At 40.9% G+C, this 15837-nt stretch overlaps 1 protein-coding gene across 1 annotated transcript in view; it reads left to right on the plus strand.

Moving 5' to 3' along the window:
• Positions 1–329: 329 nt before the first annotated feature.
• The window catches only part of LOC139369886 (microphthalmia-associated transcription factor-like), a 51794-nt gene continuing 36286 nt past the window's right edge, over positions 330–15837 (plus strand). The window contains 2 exon segments of the mRNA XM_071109167.1: positions 330–433; positions 12815–13085. Coding sequence (XP_070965268.1) covers positions 330–433; positions 12815–13085 — 375 coding nt within the window.

Raw genomic sequence — 15837 nt, forward strand, 5'->3', positions numbered from 1 at the left:
AGACTAATATCTTAATTTATGCCATAAACAATTTGGTATAGTATTCTAGGTATTAAAAATAACAATATTGTAGAATATCTTTAGTTTGTAACATATATAAATTGCATTATTTTAGCTGGCTTTTATTTCTCTGTATATGCCTAATTATCACCACTGAGGAACGTCACAGAAAACAATCAGTTGTTTATTTTATTTGGCGCCATCTAGAGTGTTCAGAGTACATGACTGCGGAAAATAACATATGTTTTCAAATGACAGTTTATCAAATTTGTTTAGGATATTTGTATTTTAGCCATTGTCGATACGTGCGAAAGTTTCACGGGGAAAGAATGCCGTCAGACTCAGGAATTGTTCCAGATATTGAGGTCGACGAAGATTTTCAGGACGAATCCAAAACGTTTAACGAGTTGAAAAGCAAGCCCTTGAAAAACAGGTCAATCCAGATGTTTACAACCTACTGCCTGCCCTGGAGCTGGATGAGTATGATGATGATTCATTTATGAATGTTCTTTATAATTGCTGATAGACAGATTTGCACATTCAGCCAAAATGTGAGATTTTATTTCTAAACCTTTCAAGCAACTTTCCTGACATTTGAGCAACAACTTGTGCAGATACCATGCTACTTAAATAAAACATCATAACCCAATAATCCATTGAATTTGGGGACACCAGGTTTAAGACTAAAGCAAACCAGATGTGTATCCCTGTATGCATATTTCCCACTCTGGATTTTCAGTGCAGATTAAGCTAAATTTGTCAACACCGTGTAGTGCAGTAAATCTGACAGATAGGCTCATTAAAGTGCACATGGTTTGTTGATGTTTTCAAATATATAAATGTGTCTAATTAGCTAAAATTATGATGGCTCATCAGAGTAGGTCTATTATGTCCCACTGGGCACAGACGTCAGTTCATGTCTGTGCCCAGTTCACGTACATTTGGTTGAGTTGTCAACTAACGTGAATTCAACATGAAATCAACAAAAAATGTCACTATGTCATTGGATTTAGGTTAATAATAGTTGTCTGTGGAAAAAAACAATGAGGTTTCCCATGTTTATTCATTTTCATCAGATTTTTGTGTTGAAATGACGTGGAAACAAAGTTGATTCAACCAGTTTTTGCCCAGTGGGTGTAACATGTACATCATGGGCCATTCTCTGTTTGGACTGTAGGTAGCACCAATGTGGAGACAACATGTGACTCATTTACTGAACTGCATTACCCCTGGAATGAAGACCTTGTCTGAACACTGCTCTCCAGTGTTCATCCAATTCAATGCTTCAAGCACTGGAGCTGAGCATGTTTCACATTTCTTTCTCCCTCTCCCTTCTCTGTGGTAAATGTACATCACTGAAGTGTAGCAAGTGTATAATTCTGTCCAGCAGAATTGCTGAAACCTTATTAATATACATGAATCTTTATCATGATAAAATAATGAATATGGCCGTTGTGTGCTTATCAGGTTTGTACCTTTGTCTTAATAAGATTGACCAGAAGTGTGCAGAAAGTAAAATTGATGTGAAAATACTGGTATTGTCATGTGGTATCTCAGATTGTTCTGGGAGGAAGGATGTTTGACATGCACAAATATTTTCAGACTATCCTGGCATAGAATCACCTTTTTATCAGAGCAGACGTCCTTTTTGCAGAGACAGTTATTCCTGTTGTGAAAGGGTTGTCCCGTCCGGCACCTTATTGTAATCGTTATTCAACTGATCCCACAGTGATGCTAACATAATGCTGTGTGTTGTCAAGCTTGCTCTGACAGGCCTCCCTGTCTGGGTGGTGTATGAAGGTGTGGTCCCTTATAGGAAAGATGCAGATTGAGAGAGCAGGAATTTGCCCCAAGGGATTGAGATGACATGTCTGTGAGCTGTACAAACATGTGACATGGATTCACTGAACGGGAAGTGTCTGTATACTCACCTGAGGCAGTCAATGAAACTGAAAATGTTCAATGAGATCAGTCATAACTACTTTCAAAATGTACATGTTTGCTATTTAAGGCTATGCAATTTGGTTACATGAATGCAGAAATGTGAGTGAGATCTTCTGTACATGTACTGTATACAGCACAGAATGTCTTGATGATTTTGTATGGATTCAATTTGGTTGATTATAATTTCTACTCAATCATATTCCCCTCTAAGGTAAACTGTACTGAACCGGTATGCTATCTGATACTCTCCTGGATTTTTGTAATATTAACAGCATTTTATACATTAAAGTAGATGTATTACAGTATATTATCTGTGTACTTGTGAAGTGAACACAAGATGGTGCTTTAACTCCCATTACTAAAGTGTTCCAAAAACACATTTTCATGTAATCACGTGATCTTGTCTGGCGTTAATTTGATAACATGTGATAACATGTGAAGTGTTCCAAAAACACGTTTTCACATGATTTCACATATGATGTTGCATCTGAAATCATGTGATTTCAGACATGGATTTTCATGCCTCATAAGGTAGTGGACAGATATTCTAGCACACTAAAATATCTCATTAGTTACTTCCTTCAGAGATACTGTGCATTTGCTATGAACCAAGTCGATATGCCAATGCGAAGACTGGTGTTACTTATGAAGCGTCTTGTGTATGTGTTGCGCAACAATCTTGGTTTGTTTTGTGTTATGGCATTACCTTCCACTCCTTACTTTATTTAACTGCTAATGATTACCTTATTTTGCTGGGATTTCCTTTAGAATAATATCCTTGAAACAAATGTTATTGAAAGAGAGATACCATATAGGCTCGGGCCTATTCAGTAATCACCCACTGCATTTGGATACATGCAATAGCACTTATGTGTACCTCTCCATAACTTAAGACCCTACATGCCATTAGCTTACTTATTTGGCAGGTTAACATGTTGTCATCTGTGATATTGTGAAATGGCATGTGAATTATGAAATGGATGGCAATGCACTGATAATAATAAGTTGTGGAACAGGATCCTACAGAGTGATTCATTTTTATCTCAAAGTTATTGAACTATAGTAGAGGACTTTGCTATAGTAGAGGATTTCCACTCATGCAACAATAGGAAGGTGCAACATTTTACTAGAGTCTGGAACAGAGAACACTTTATTTTTATACAGTTACTACATGGAAACAGTTGAATCACAGCCCATCCTTCCTGTTATTCTGTGACCACAGGCTGTACTAAATATATTGAAATAAGTGTCTTGGAAAATGTGTACTTCAAGATGGAGACTCAGATATTTTAGTAAAAATCACAAGGTCTTCCAAAGATATCTTTAGGATTGTTTTGCAGCAATTAGTTAGAAACACCATGTATTCTTATGAGTTTAGTGTCTCAACATGTTTTTTTATGAGTTTAGTGTCTCAACATGTTTTTTACGAGTGTTTTGTGTACGGCTGTGTGTTTTATTGTGTGCATGTGGTGTGTATCTGAGACAAACTGATCATTGACTAGGTCAGAATGGTGAACAGTCATATTTCAAAAGAAGCAAGTCAACACATTTGCGCTGCAGGATACAAGCCGTTTGCGTTTACATGTTTTTACAGACATATATGTTATTGCAATAAATATAGTGTTACCCAAATTTTTCCCAACGTGAAATATGGTTGGAGGGAGTGTATCTGGATTTATTTATAATGTTTAGTGTAAATAATCAACATTATCAATGAAAGTATCACAGCTAATTGCATGTAAGGCGTATTACCTCTAGACATTCAACGATACTTCAGAAAGCAGAGTGGGGATCTGAAAGTGAGACATTATTGTGTCATAACCGGAAGTACTGCCATCCTCTTGTCCTTTAAAAGGACCCTAGGTTTTAAACCACATACATATTGATGTTAGTCTCAAAAGAGCCACTGCCAATCATGATAATAAAAAGGTAGGACATTATCAACTGTCTTTCATGAAATACATTATGATACCTAATCTACAGAGTGTAATCTGCTCATACTTAACAATATTTAGGCTATCTGACACATTATTATACCTTGCTTTGTAATTGTTTTGAGAGTTTACTTCTTCCAGTTTCGATTCAACATAACTTCTGGGGTTATCTAGTTTTATTGGTTGGAACCACTTATTGATGCATGCATGCTTGGTGCTAAACCTTTCACCATTGCCATATCTACCCAATTGGCAACACTTGATGATTTGTGGCCAAGCCACGCGCACACAGGGTAATTGTTTACTCTGGTTTACTATTGTTTACTATGGAGGAAATGGCTGGAGAACATTGTGTTTTATCTAGCAGCATGGGACATTGAGGTCAGTCCTCCCCTAGTTGTCATGCATGCTTGTTTTTCTTTGATATTTTATGTGAAGAAACAACTTCGTCAATTTTATATTTGAATACTGAATTGGTATTCCCAGTGAGTTAGGTGCATGTGCTCCCAAATTCTTCTTGCTAAGTGCTTTTACCAATATTATGATTCTTTCAATATATATATATATATATATATATATATTCCAGGTGTAAATCTATGATATTGCCCGAGCATATTTGGTTCTCTTCAACCAGCCTTTTGAAGGATTGTCCCTGGCTGCAATTTGATACTTTGTAACTGCTAACCAGACCAGAAAATGTATGTTAGTGAATTGGCAAAAGCCACTCTAGTGATATATGGAACAATAACTGCATTGTTGCATATCTATACATTTCACAGTGTCTCAATACATTTCAAATATCTCAATAGCATGTTGTGCTATTTAAATGTATTAAGATTAGGAAGTAGATTAAACATTAAGACATCCTTGCATTGTGATGTGCTTAATTTATCTCAGCGGTCTGGATCATTCTGTCACCAGACCTTTTCATTAGCTTAGCATCCATAATTAGCATCCATAATAATAATAATTATTTAATGTGTGGGACACACTGCTATTACAACCTATTCTATAATTATAAATGAATCGACTGATCAGTACAAGCTAATACTACATGGTGGCCTTGCTAATTTAGCAACAACAACAAAAACTATTAAGCAGTTTCAAAAGACTTCTGGGTTTTTGCTCTATGGAAAGCTGAGACTTTTAAGAACACTCTCTACGATGCCCACACGCTTCACAGGACTCGTGAGAAAGTCACTGTAACTGTGAGGTAAGAAATGACTGAATATGATTTTTGGGGACCAGGGTTACATATGTAACTTTTTATTTTACTTTTAGCTTTCCTATATCTCTCAGACACCTCAAACCATGCTTCCTTTTGATACGTTTTGGGATTAAAAAAAATAGCAATGTATGAATGTTATTCAGTGTGTTTCTATGGGATAATAGCAGTAAAGCCAAATTCAATGTTTCATCAAAAACATGTATTTTATTTATTATTGGATACCTACAGAGTTCCTAAAACTCAAAATCAAATAGCTAAATGGTCCATCTTATAACAATTCCATATTTTAGCTTAGTAGATAACACCATCTAGAGGCTTATACTCTTAGGGGTTAATGGTTTGTGGCTATGGTCAATGATGAGGTCAGTCAATCACAGCCTGAAGATTACCCTATATATGCTAGTATGATAAATGTTTTGTTCGGAAGGAATGGACCAGTCAGGCCATACAGAATGCTGTTGTCCCCGTAAGGCACAATGATGATTTGATATTTGGTTTGGTAAATTTCTGTACCCTCTCCCTGATGTCTCTCTGTACCTTAAGTGGCCACAAACTACACAAACTTCATGTCTTTAGAAAGGCCTTTATCAACATATGTATAGTTACTTTAACTGTATGTCCATAGACGAGAGCCAGAGGACTCTTGAATTCTGCGTGAATAGTAGGGCGGGAATTGCCCGGGACCTCACGATGCGATATTATCGCGATACTTAGGTGCCGATACGTTATGTATTATTTGCCAGGTACCTCACAATGCGATATTATCACGATACTTAGGTGCCGACACAATATGTATTACAATTCTCGCGATTCTTGCGTTTCGATCCTACGATTTTATTGCGATTTGATGTTTCAAACATATTACTCACTATATGTCTGCTGCAGCGAGACAAGAGAGCACATGAGAACATTTGTTTTGATCAGTCATGGAAATAAAAGTGCTGAAAACATGTTGGCTCACGATTTAAAAAGAAGATGGAGAACAAGCTATAGGATGGAAAATACCTGCAGTTTGGGGCAAGGACAGCTGACTAGCGCTAGCTAACACTGCCTAGCATATATATATATTTTTTTACAAATCGATACTTGAAATCAAATTATCTATATAATAATGCAAAAGTAGTATTGTGATCTATAACTGTTGTCTAGACATTTATGTTGGGGCTATAAGATGATGAAGCCTCCAATGTGCTGTAGTATGTGCATGGTAATGCTAAGTGATAGTTGCAGACCGTGGCAGGATTTGACATGACTTGCTAATTAGTGCGATTATCACACAGATGCACGGGCTGAGAGGCTTTGCAGTGGTTTTATCAAAAGGATCACTTACCTAGGGAATGCCTCGTCCTGACAGCGCATGCACTGCCACATTCATTTAGGTTTGGGATGGGCAGAGTCCGTCTTGAGAAACATATTGTACATGTATTTCATAAGGGAGATGAGAGTGGATGGAGATTATAGTGATAGATGGAGAGGAATGACTTATTGCTCATTTATGCAATGGGTGAGTCTAATCTTAAAATGCTGATTGGTTAAAACATTTGTATTTATGCCCGTGAGTAAGAGTGCATTGTTTTATTAAACTAGATGTGGAGTCTTGTTCCAAGCCAGTCTGCTGTTGCCACTTGCCAGGTCTCTGAGATTATATGAGTATGTGTTGGAAGCATGAGAAGGAGGATATGTGAAAGAGGTACATATTATGAAGGTAGCAAGCAGGTGCAGTTACATCTAGAAACTACATGTATAGGATCTTAATTTGATCACTCTTTGGATGATAAGAATTTTCCTGCAAGATGAGCAGAAATGCAGATGAGCTTCGTGATTTACATAAATTCACAGAGAACCCGCACTAACTTAAAAAATGTATATTTATTTCATCTTTATTTAACCAGGTAGGCCAGTTGAGAACAAGTTCTCATTTACAACTGCGACCTGGCCATGATAAAGCAAAGCCGTGCAACAAAAACAACAACACAGAGTTACACATAAACAAACGTCTAGTCAATAACACAATAGAGAAATGTATGTACAGTGTGTGCAAATTGAGAATATTAGGGAGGTAAGGCAATAAATAGGCCATAGAGGCAAAATAATTTCAATTTAGCAATTAACACTGGAGTGATAGATGTGCAGATGATGATGTGCAAGTAGAGATACTCGGGTGCAAAAGAGCAAGAAGATAAATAACAATATGGGGATGAGGAAGTTGGGTGTGCTATTTACAGATTGGCAGTGTACATGCACAGTGATCGGTAAATTGCTCTGACAGCTGATGCTTAAAGATAGAGAGAGGGATATAACTCTCCAGCTTCAATGATTTTTGCAATTTGTTCCAGTCATTGGCAGCAGACAACTGGAAGGAAAGGCAGCCAAAGAAGGTGTTGGCTTTGGGGATGTCCATTGAAATATACCTGCAGGAGCACGTGCTACAGATGGGTGTTGCTATGGTGACCAGTGAGCTGAGATAAGGCGGAGCTTTACCTAGCAAAGACGTATAGATGACCTGAAGCCAGTGGGTTTGGTGACGAATATGTAGCAAGGACCAGCCAACGAGAGCGTACAGGTCACAGTGGTGGGTAGTATATGGGGCTTTGGTGACAAAACGGATAGAACTGTGATAGACTGCATCCAATTTGCTGCGTAGAGTGTTGGAGGCTATTTTGTAAATGATATCGCCAAAGTCAAGGATCGGTAGGATAGTCAGTTTTACGAGGGTATGTTTGGTAGCATGAGTGGAGGAGGCTTTGTTGCAAAATAGGAAGCCAATTCTAGATTTAATTTTGGATTGAAGATGCTTAATGTTAGTTTGAAAGGAGAGCTTACAGTCTAACCAGACACATAGGTATTTGTAGTTGTCCACATATTCTAAGTCAGAACCGTCCAGAATAGTGATGTTGGTCGGGCGGGCGGGTGCGGGCAGCAATCGGTTGAAGAGCATGCATTTAGTTTTACTTGCATTTTAAAGCAGTTAGAAGCCATGGAAGGAGTGTTGTATGGCACTGAAGTTAGTTTGGAGGTTTGCTAACACAGTGTCCAAAGAAGGGCAAGATGTATACAGCATGGTTTCGTCTGCATAGAGGTGGATCAGAGAATCACCAGCAGCAAGAGTGGCATCATTGATAAATACAGAGAAAAGAGTCGGCCTGAGAATTTAACCCTGTGGCACCCCCATAGAGACTGCCAGAGGTCCGGACAACAGGCCCTCCGATTTGACACACTGAACTCTATCTGAGATGTAGTTGGTGCAGGGGGTGCAGAGCTGTTGGCCGGGGTAGGGGTAGCCAGGTGGAAAGCATGGCCAGCCGTAGAAAAATGCTTATTGAAATTATCGATTATCATAGATTTATCGGCGGTGACAACGTTTCCTTGCCTCAGTGCAGTGGGCAGCTGGGAGGAGGTGCTCTTTACAGTGACTTTACAGTGTCCCAAACTTTTTGGAATTAGTGCTACAGGATGCACATTTCTGTTTGAAAAAGCTAGCCTTAGCTTTTCTAACTGGCTGTGTATATTGGTTCCTAACGTCCCTGAAAAGTTGCATATCGCGGGGGCTATTCGATGCTAATGCAGAATGGCACAGGATGTTTTTGTGCTGGTCAAGGGCAGTCAAGTCTGGGGTTATATCTGTTCTTAGTTCTACATTTACTTCAAGGACATGCTTATAGATGGTGAGGAAAGCACTTTTAAAGAACAACCAGGCATCCTCTACTGACGGAATGAGGTCAATATCCTTCCATGATACCCGGGCCATGTCGATTAGAAAGGCCTGCTCGCTGAAGTGTTTTAGGGAGCGTTTACGGACGCAGGCAATGAGACAGTGATCTTTGAAATCCTGGTTGAAGACATTAGAGGTGTATTTAGAGGGCAAGTTGGTCAGGATGATATCTATGAGGCTGCCCATGTTTACGGATTTGGGGTTGTACCTGGTAGGTTACTTGATAATTTGTGTGAGATTGAGGGCATCTAGATTAGATTGTAGGACAGCCTGGGTCTTAAGTATATCCCAGTTTAGGTCACCTAACAGTACAAACTCTGAAGATAGATAGGGGGCAATCAATTCACATATGGTGCCTAGGGCACAGCTGGGGGCTGAGGGGGGTCTATAACAAGCGGCAACAGTGAGAGACTTATTTCTGTAAAGGTGGATTTTTAGAAGTAGAAGCTCGAATTGTTTGGGCACAGGCCTGGATAGTATGACAGAACTATGGAGGCTATCTCTGCAGTAGATTGCAACTCCGCATCCTTTGGCAGTTCTATCATGTCGGAAAATGTTGTAGTTGGGGGTGGAAATTTCAGTATTTTTGGTGGCCTTCCTAAGCCAGGATTCAGACACGGCTAGGACATCCGGGTTGGCAGAGTGTGTTAAAGCAGTGAATAAAACAAACTTGGGGAGGAGGCTTTGATGTTAACATGCATGAAACCAAGGCTTTTACGGTTACAGAAGTCAACAAATGAGAGCGCCTGGGGAATTGGAGTGGTACTGGGGGCTGCAGGGCCTGGATTAACCTCTACATCACCAGAGGAACAGAGGAGGAGTAGGATAAGGGTACGGCTAAAGGCTATAAGAACTTTTCGTCTAGTGTGTTCGGAACAGAGAGTAAAAGGAGCAGATTTCTGGGCTTGGAAGAATAGATTCAAGGCATAATATACTGACAAAGGTGTGGGAGGTTGTGAGTACAGTGGAGTTAAACCTAGACATTGAGTGACGATGTGAGAGGTTTTGTCTCTAGAGGCACCAGTTAAGCCAGATGAGGTCACCGCATGTGTGAGGGATGGGACAAAAGGGCTATCTAAGGCATATTGGGCAGGGCTGGGGGCTCTACAGTGAAATAAGACAATAACCACTAACCAAAACAGCAATAGACAAGGCATATTGACATTAGGGAGAGGCATGTGTTGCCGAGTGATCATAGGGTCCAATGAGTAGCAATAGGTGAGTCAGGGAGCCGATTCAGTAGTCGCTACTATGCTAGGCGAGCTGGAAACACGGCAATTTACACAGCTAGCGGGCCGGGGATAGCAGATGGGCTTTCGGCGACGTCGCAACGGAAGAGCCTGTTGACACCACCTCGGACGATTACGCCGGCAGACCAGTCATGATGGATTGGCGGGCCCTGTGTTGGCAGTAAAGGGTCCAGGCCAATTGGCAAAAGAGGTAGGCCAAGAATTAGCTGGTAGACCTCTTCGGCTAGCCGGGAGATGGGCCTAGCTCGAGGCTAGTTCAAGGCTTACTGGTTCTTGCTTTGGGACAGAGACGTTAGCCAAGAGTAGCCACTCTGATTGCAGCTAGCTAGCTGCGATGATCCGGTGTAAATGTTCAGAGCTTGCGGTAGGAATCCGGAGATGTGGTAGAGAAAAAGCAGCCGATATGCTCTGGGTTGATATCGCGCTGTGCAGACTGGCAGGTTTTGACCGAGCTGAGGCTGGCTGGTGTCCGAGTTAACGGTGAAGACCGCTCGCAGTGGCTAACTGACAACTAGCTAGTAGCTAGTTAGCTGGCTAGCTTCTGATGGGGGTTCCAGTTCTAAAGTGCACTGCTCAAAAAAATATAGGGAACACTTAAACAACACAATGTAACTCCAAGTCAATCACACTTCTGTGAAATCAAACTGTCCACTTAGGAAGCAACACTGATTAACAATACATTTCACATGCTGTTGTGCAAATGGAATAGACAACAGGTGGAAATTATAGGCAATTAGCAAGACACCCCCAATAAAGGAGTGGTTCTGCAGGTGGGGACCACAGACCACTTCTAAGTTCCTATGCTTCCTGGCTGTTTGGTCACTTTTGAATGCTGGCGGTGCTTTCACTCTAGTGGTAGCATGAGACGGAGTCTACAACCCACACAAGTGTCTCAGGTAGTGCAGCTCATCCAGGATGGCACATCAATGCGAGCTGTGGCAAGAAGGTTTGCTGTGTCTGTCAGCGTAGTGTCCAGAGCATGGAGGCGTTACCAGGAGACAGGCCAGTACATCAGGAGACGTGGAGGAGGCCGTGAGAGGGCAACAACCCAGCAGCAGGACCGCTACCTCCGCCTTTGTGCAAGGAGGAGCACTGCCAGAGCCCTGCAAAATGACCTCCAGCAGGCCACAAATGTGCATGTGTCTGCTCAAACGGTCAGAAACAGACTCCATGAGGGTGGTATGAGGGCCCGACGTGCTTACACGTCGGCATTTGCCAGAGAACACCAAGATTGGCAAATTCGCCACTGGTGCCCTGTGCTCTTCACAGATGAAAGCAGGTTCACACTGAGCACATGTGACAGACGTGACAGTCTGGAGACGTCGTGGAGAACGTTCTGCTGCCTGCAACATCCTCCAGCATGACCGGTTTGGCGGTGGGTCAGTCATGGTGTGGGGTGGCATTTCTTTGGGGGGCCGTACAGCCCTCCATGTGCTCACCAGAGGTATCCTGACTGCCATTAGGTACCTAGATGAGATCCTCAGACCCCTTGTGAGCCCATATGCTGGTGCGGTTGGCCCTGGGTTCCTCCTAATGCAAGACAATGCTAGACCTCATGTGGCTGGAGTGTGTCAGCAGTTCCTGCAAGAGGAAGGCATTGATGCTATGGACTGGCCCGCCCGTTCCCCAGACCTGAATCCAATTGAGCACATCTGGGACATCATGTCTCGCTCCATCCACCAACGCCACGTTGCAGCACAGACTGTCCAGGAGTTGGCAGATGCTTTAGTCCAGGTCTGGGAGGAGATCCCTCAGGAGACCATCCGCCACCTCATCAGGATGAAAAATACATTCATTGGTAACAAAACATACCAGAATTCTCAGCAACACAAGTAAACTGTATTTGCCCAGGCATTGTAGGGAGGTCATACAGGCACGTGGAGGCCACACACACTACCGAGCCTCATTTTGACTTGTTTTAAGGACATTACATCAAAGTGGGATCAGCCTGTAGTGTGGTTTTCCACTTTAATTTTGAGTGTGACTCCAAATCCAGACCTCCATGGGTTGATAAATTTGATTTCCATTGATAATTTTTGTGTGATTTTGTTGTCAGCACATTCAACTATGTTAAGAAAAAAGTATTTAATAAGAATATTTCATTCATTCAGATCTAGGATATGTTATTTTAGTGTTCCCTTAATTTTTTTGAGCAGTGTATAAAAATAGCAGATCCGTACCACATTTTGGTGAGGTGGGTTGCAGGAGAGTATATTCAGTCCCTAGATGGAAAGTGAGATTGAAATATATCTGAAAAAAAACAGAGGAAAACGATATTTACACAGGACAGGCCGGGACAAGACAAAACACACGTCCGACTGCTACGCCATCTTGGAATACAACTAACACACAGAAATATTAATATTCCACTTTGCATGAAGCCTCAGTTCATTAATAGCCTAACCACTGATCAAGCAACATTGTGGACTCAACATTCAAATCCTGTTGCTGCAGGATTATTTTGCTGCGACAATAAAGGCCAAATGAAGGTCCTACATCTGTAACTGCACCTGCTTGCTACCTTCATACTATTTACCTCTTTCACATATCCTCTTTCTCATGCTCCCAACACATACTCATAATGCCTCTCTCTACCTCCCTCTCTCATTGAATTGTATTCTAATATGATGTTTGTTTAAACCTGGATGGCTCAGAATAATGCAATCAGCCTATCACTGCGTGTGTCCTGATTGACTGTGACTTTCTCCCCACCACTGCCCTGCTCTGGTTGGGCCGTGGCCTGCAGTGATCCTCTGGACCAACATGGGTTCCCCAAGCCCCCCCAGAGCCCCACAGTGCTCCCCGCAGTGATGTCACGTGTCCTGCTCCACCAGCAGCTGATGCGGAACCAGCTCCAGGAGCAGGACCAGCGGGAACAGAGAGAACAGAGAGAGAGGAGCACCAGGCACCCCTCACACCATCTCCTGCACCCCAGCTGCCCCCAGACCCCTCCCATCAATGTCACGCTGCCCTCCAACCTGCCCACTGTGACCCATGTGCCCATGGAAGTCCTCAAGGTAAGCCGTCTACAGTGCCAGGCAGGTAATTTTGGACACTCTCGTTCACCCCTCACTAGAAGAGCTGCCAGAAGGTAGGGGTTCTCATCTGAAACTTTTACTGATAGATTCCTAGGTACATGGGTTCCTATTGTTAGTGCTGCAGTGGAATTGTTTTTCAGTGCCCAGTTTTTCTGAATTTCATTTAGATCCTTGATTAAACGTGATTACAAACAGATTACAGTTTATAGCATTTTGTTTAGATTGTTCATTTAACTAGGTTATGCTACAGAAATTCTGGTGACGGTGCCACTTTAAAACTAAAAATTACAGCTCTTTAAGACTGAACTGTGTTAAATCCATAGCGGGGATTATCTCCTGAAAGAATTCCTCTGTTTCCAGACATTCAACATGTTTAATCCTATTTGCTCCACTACATTGACGTATTTTCATTGCTTTGATTTCTGGTATGTCCGAGTGGATTCTAAAAACTGATATTATGTTTCTGTAATGAGACAGAGGATGTTACTGATGTAGAAACCAATGTTTTCCCAAGCCAACTCTTAGGAATCAACAACGGGTAAGATTTGATATTCTCTACATTGCATGTATTCGTTGTTTTATTTGACTGTCACTAATCGTCGTGATAAATGGTTTTACAAAGATGATCCGTGTAGATTTACAACCCATTGTTATTTGATGCCAAATTCTCCTGATCAAACGAACCTACTGCATGGAGAATGTACAGTATGTGATTGTTATAAACAGGAAAGGGGGTCAAGCAGCAACTCTCTGAGTTTTAAATGTGTCAAATCATAACATCCTAGCAGAATAAGATTGGCTCAGTATTGGAGACTAATAGCATGCATTTGTCTGCCATTAGTCTGAGTAGTTATAAACTGTATGTTTATTTTTGCTTATGCTGGTTGACTGATTGTTTGGCAGCGTTTCCTCTTCTACTAAATGCTCCACCAGAGATTAATATTCAGAGATATGCATGTGCTGCAGTTGTGGCTAATAAGATATTTGAGTAAAGAATCTAGCAATGTTATACAGATGTAGGATCTTAATGTGACCTATATTGTCACAGCTAAATAATCCTGCAGCAACAGGATTTGAATATTTACTCCATAATGTTGCTTGAGCGATGGTTAGGCTATTAGCTGGACAAAAGTATGCTACATGAAACGTGCAATACTGTTAATATAGCTGTGTGTAAATCACAAAGCTCATCTGCATTTCTCAGCAACAAAAGAGTGATCAAATTAAGATCCCACATCTATAGGTGTTCTGATAGAGATGCTATTGGTAAACAATGAGAGATCTACTGTATGTGAGCAAAGTATCCGCTCCTAACTGCACACGTGGCACACAATCGTTTTTAGGAGAAATGATGTGCAAGTTTTTGATCTGGAAGTATTTTTTAAACATTTTTATATTCTACTTACATTCTGATTATCAGAGTAGTCTGAGTAGTGACCAACAGAATTTGTCCACATTTGATAGCCTTGTATCTCCATTCTGCTGCAGACTTATCAGACGTCTTATTTCTAATTGAGTCACACAGTGGTTGTGGCCCCACCCTACTACAACCTTGCAAAACACGTTGGTTCATGTTTTGTTTTTATAAATGTTGTTTTTTCAAGTTTCTTTGGTTTTAAGATGGTTGTAATATATTCTGAAAATATTATACATTTTACATTCAATAACGTTAAAACTGAGCTGTGAGGCTTTCCTGGAGCATCAAACTGTTTCCAGGAAAGCTTTGGGGTTACTAACTGGAGAAATAATTAACATTAAAGAGGTTCTTAGATGTGTAGGGTTTTCTTTCATTGTAAAAATTACCAACCAGAATCTAAAGACCTTGGTAAATGCATTGTGGCAGTTTGAACTTGACCTGGCTATGCTTAGATTAACAGGGTCCCACCAAAACTATGCAGGCAGGCAAAATTAGCTTAGAGAGGTACCAGGCAGAGCCGCTGGGCCATGAAAGTGAAAACATTAAGCTCAGATGAGTTTGTCTAAAGACCGAGGAGACCCTTAATTAGCAAAGTTACCTCTGACCCCGCAATAAACTAGTAAGAACCCAGTTCAGGGATCAAGACAATGGCAGGCACAGAGTTTTACCACACACAGAACACTAAGTCAGCAAAGAATGCTCGTAATTAGGCCCAATACTTTCATTCTTGAGCTTGTTTAAGAAGAAAAAACTACTGCATTGAAATAATGATCATAGGTTAGTATCCAATGAGCTCAAAATTGTCAGACACATTATCACAGTTAATGTTTGAAATTTCAGGTAGCACATACCAAAAATACAATTTCCTAGTTACTATATGAGTGACCCTTAATAAAATTGTTAATGTCATGAAAACCTAAGTCCTCTCCCCAAGGCTGCGTTTAAGCAGGCAGCCCATTTCTGATATTTTTTCCATTAATTGGTCTTTTGACCGATAACATCTGATCTTTTCACATCAGATATTGTTTTTCTTCACAAAAATATTAGAATTGGGCAGCCTGTCTAAACACAGACCAAGAAGACTACAATCCTACTTATTGGATTCCAAGTGAATATTACAGGAGTCTTAAAAACACAACTGCTCACTAGCCACTATAAATACAATATTTCATAGGTACATATAGCCATTTGTGTACAGACTTACAATAAAGTCTAGCTTAACCTCGGTACTGTATACAGTACATTTGCTTGTTGATTCTCAGTGGTTAATGTGATTTTCAAACTTATCTGGTGTTGGGTACTCAAGAAAACACT

The sequence above is a fragment of the Oncorhynchus clarkii genome, chromosome 17 (genome assembly GCF_045791955.1).
Source record: "Oncorhynchus clarkii lewisi isolate Uvic-CL-2024 chromosome 17, UVic_Ocla_1.0, whole genome shotgun sequence".
NCBI lineage: Eukaryota > Metazoa > Chordata > Actinopteri > Salmoniformes > Salmonidae > Oncorhynchus > Oncorhynchus clarkii.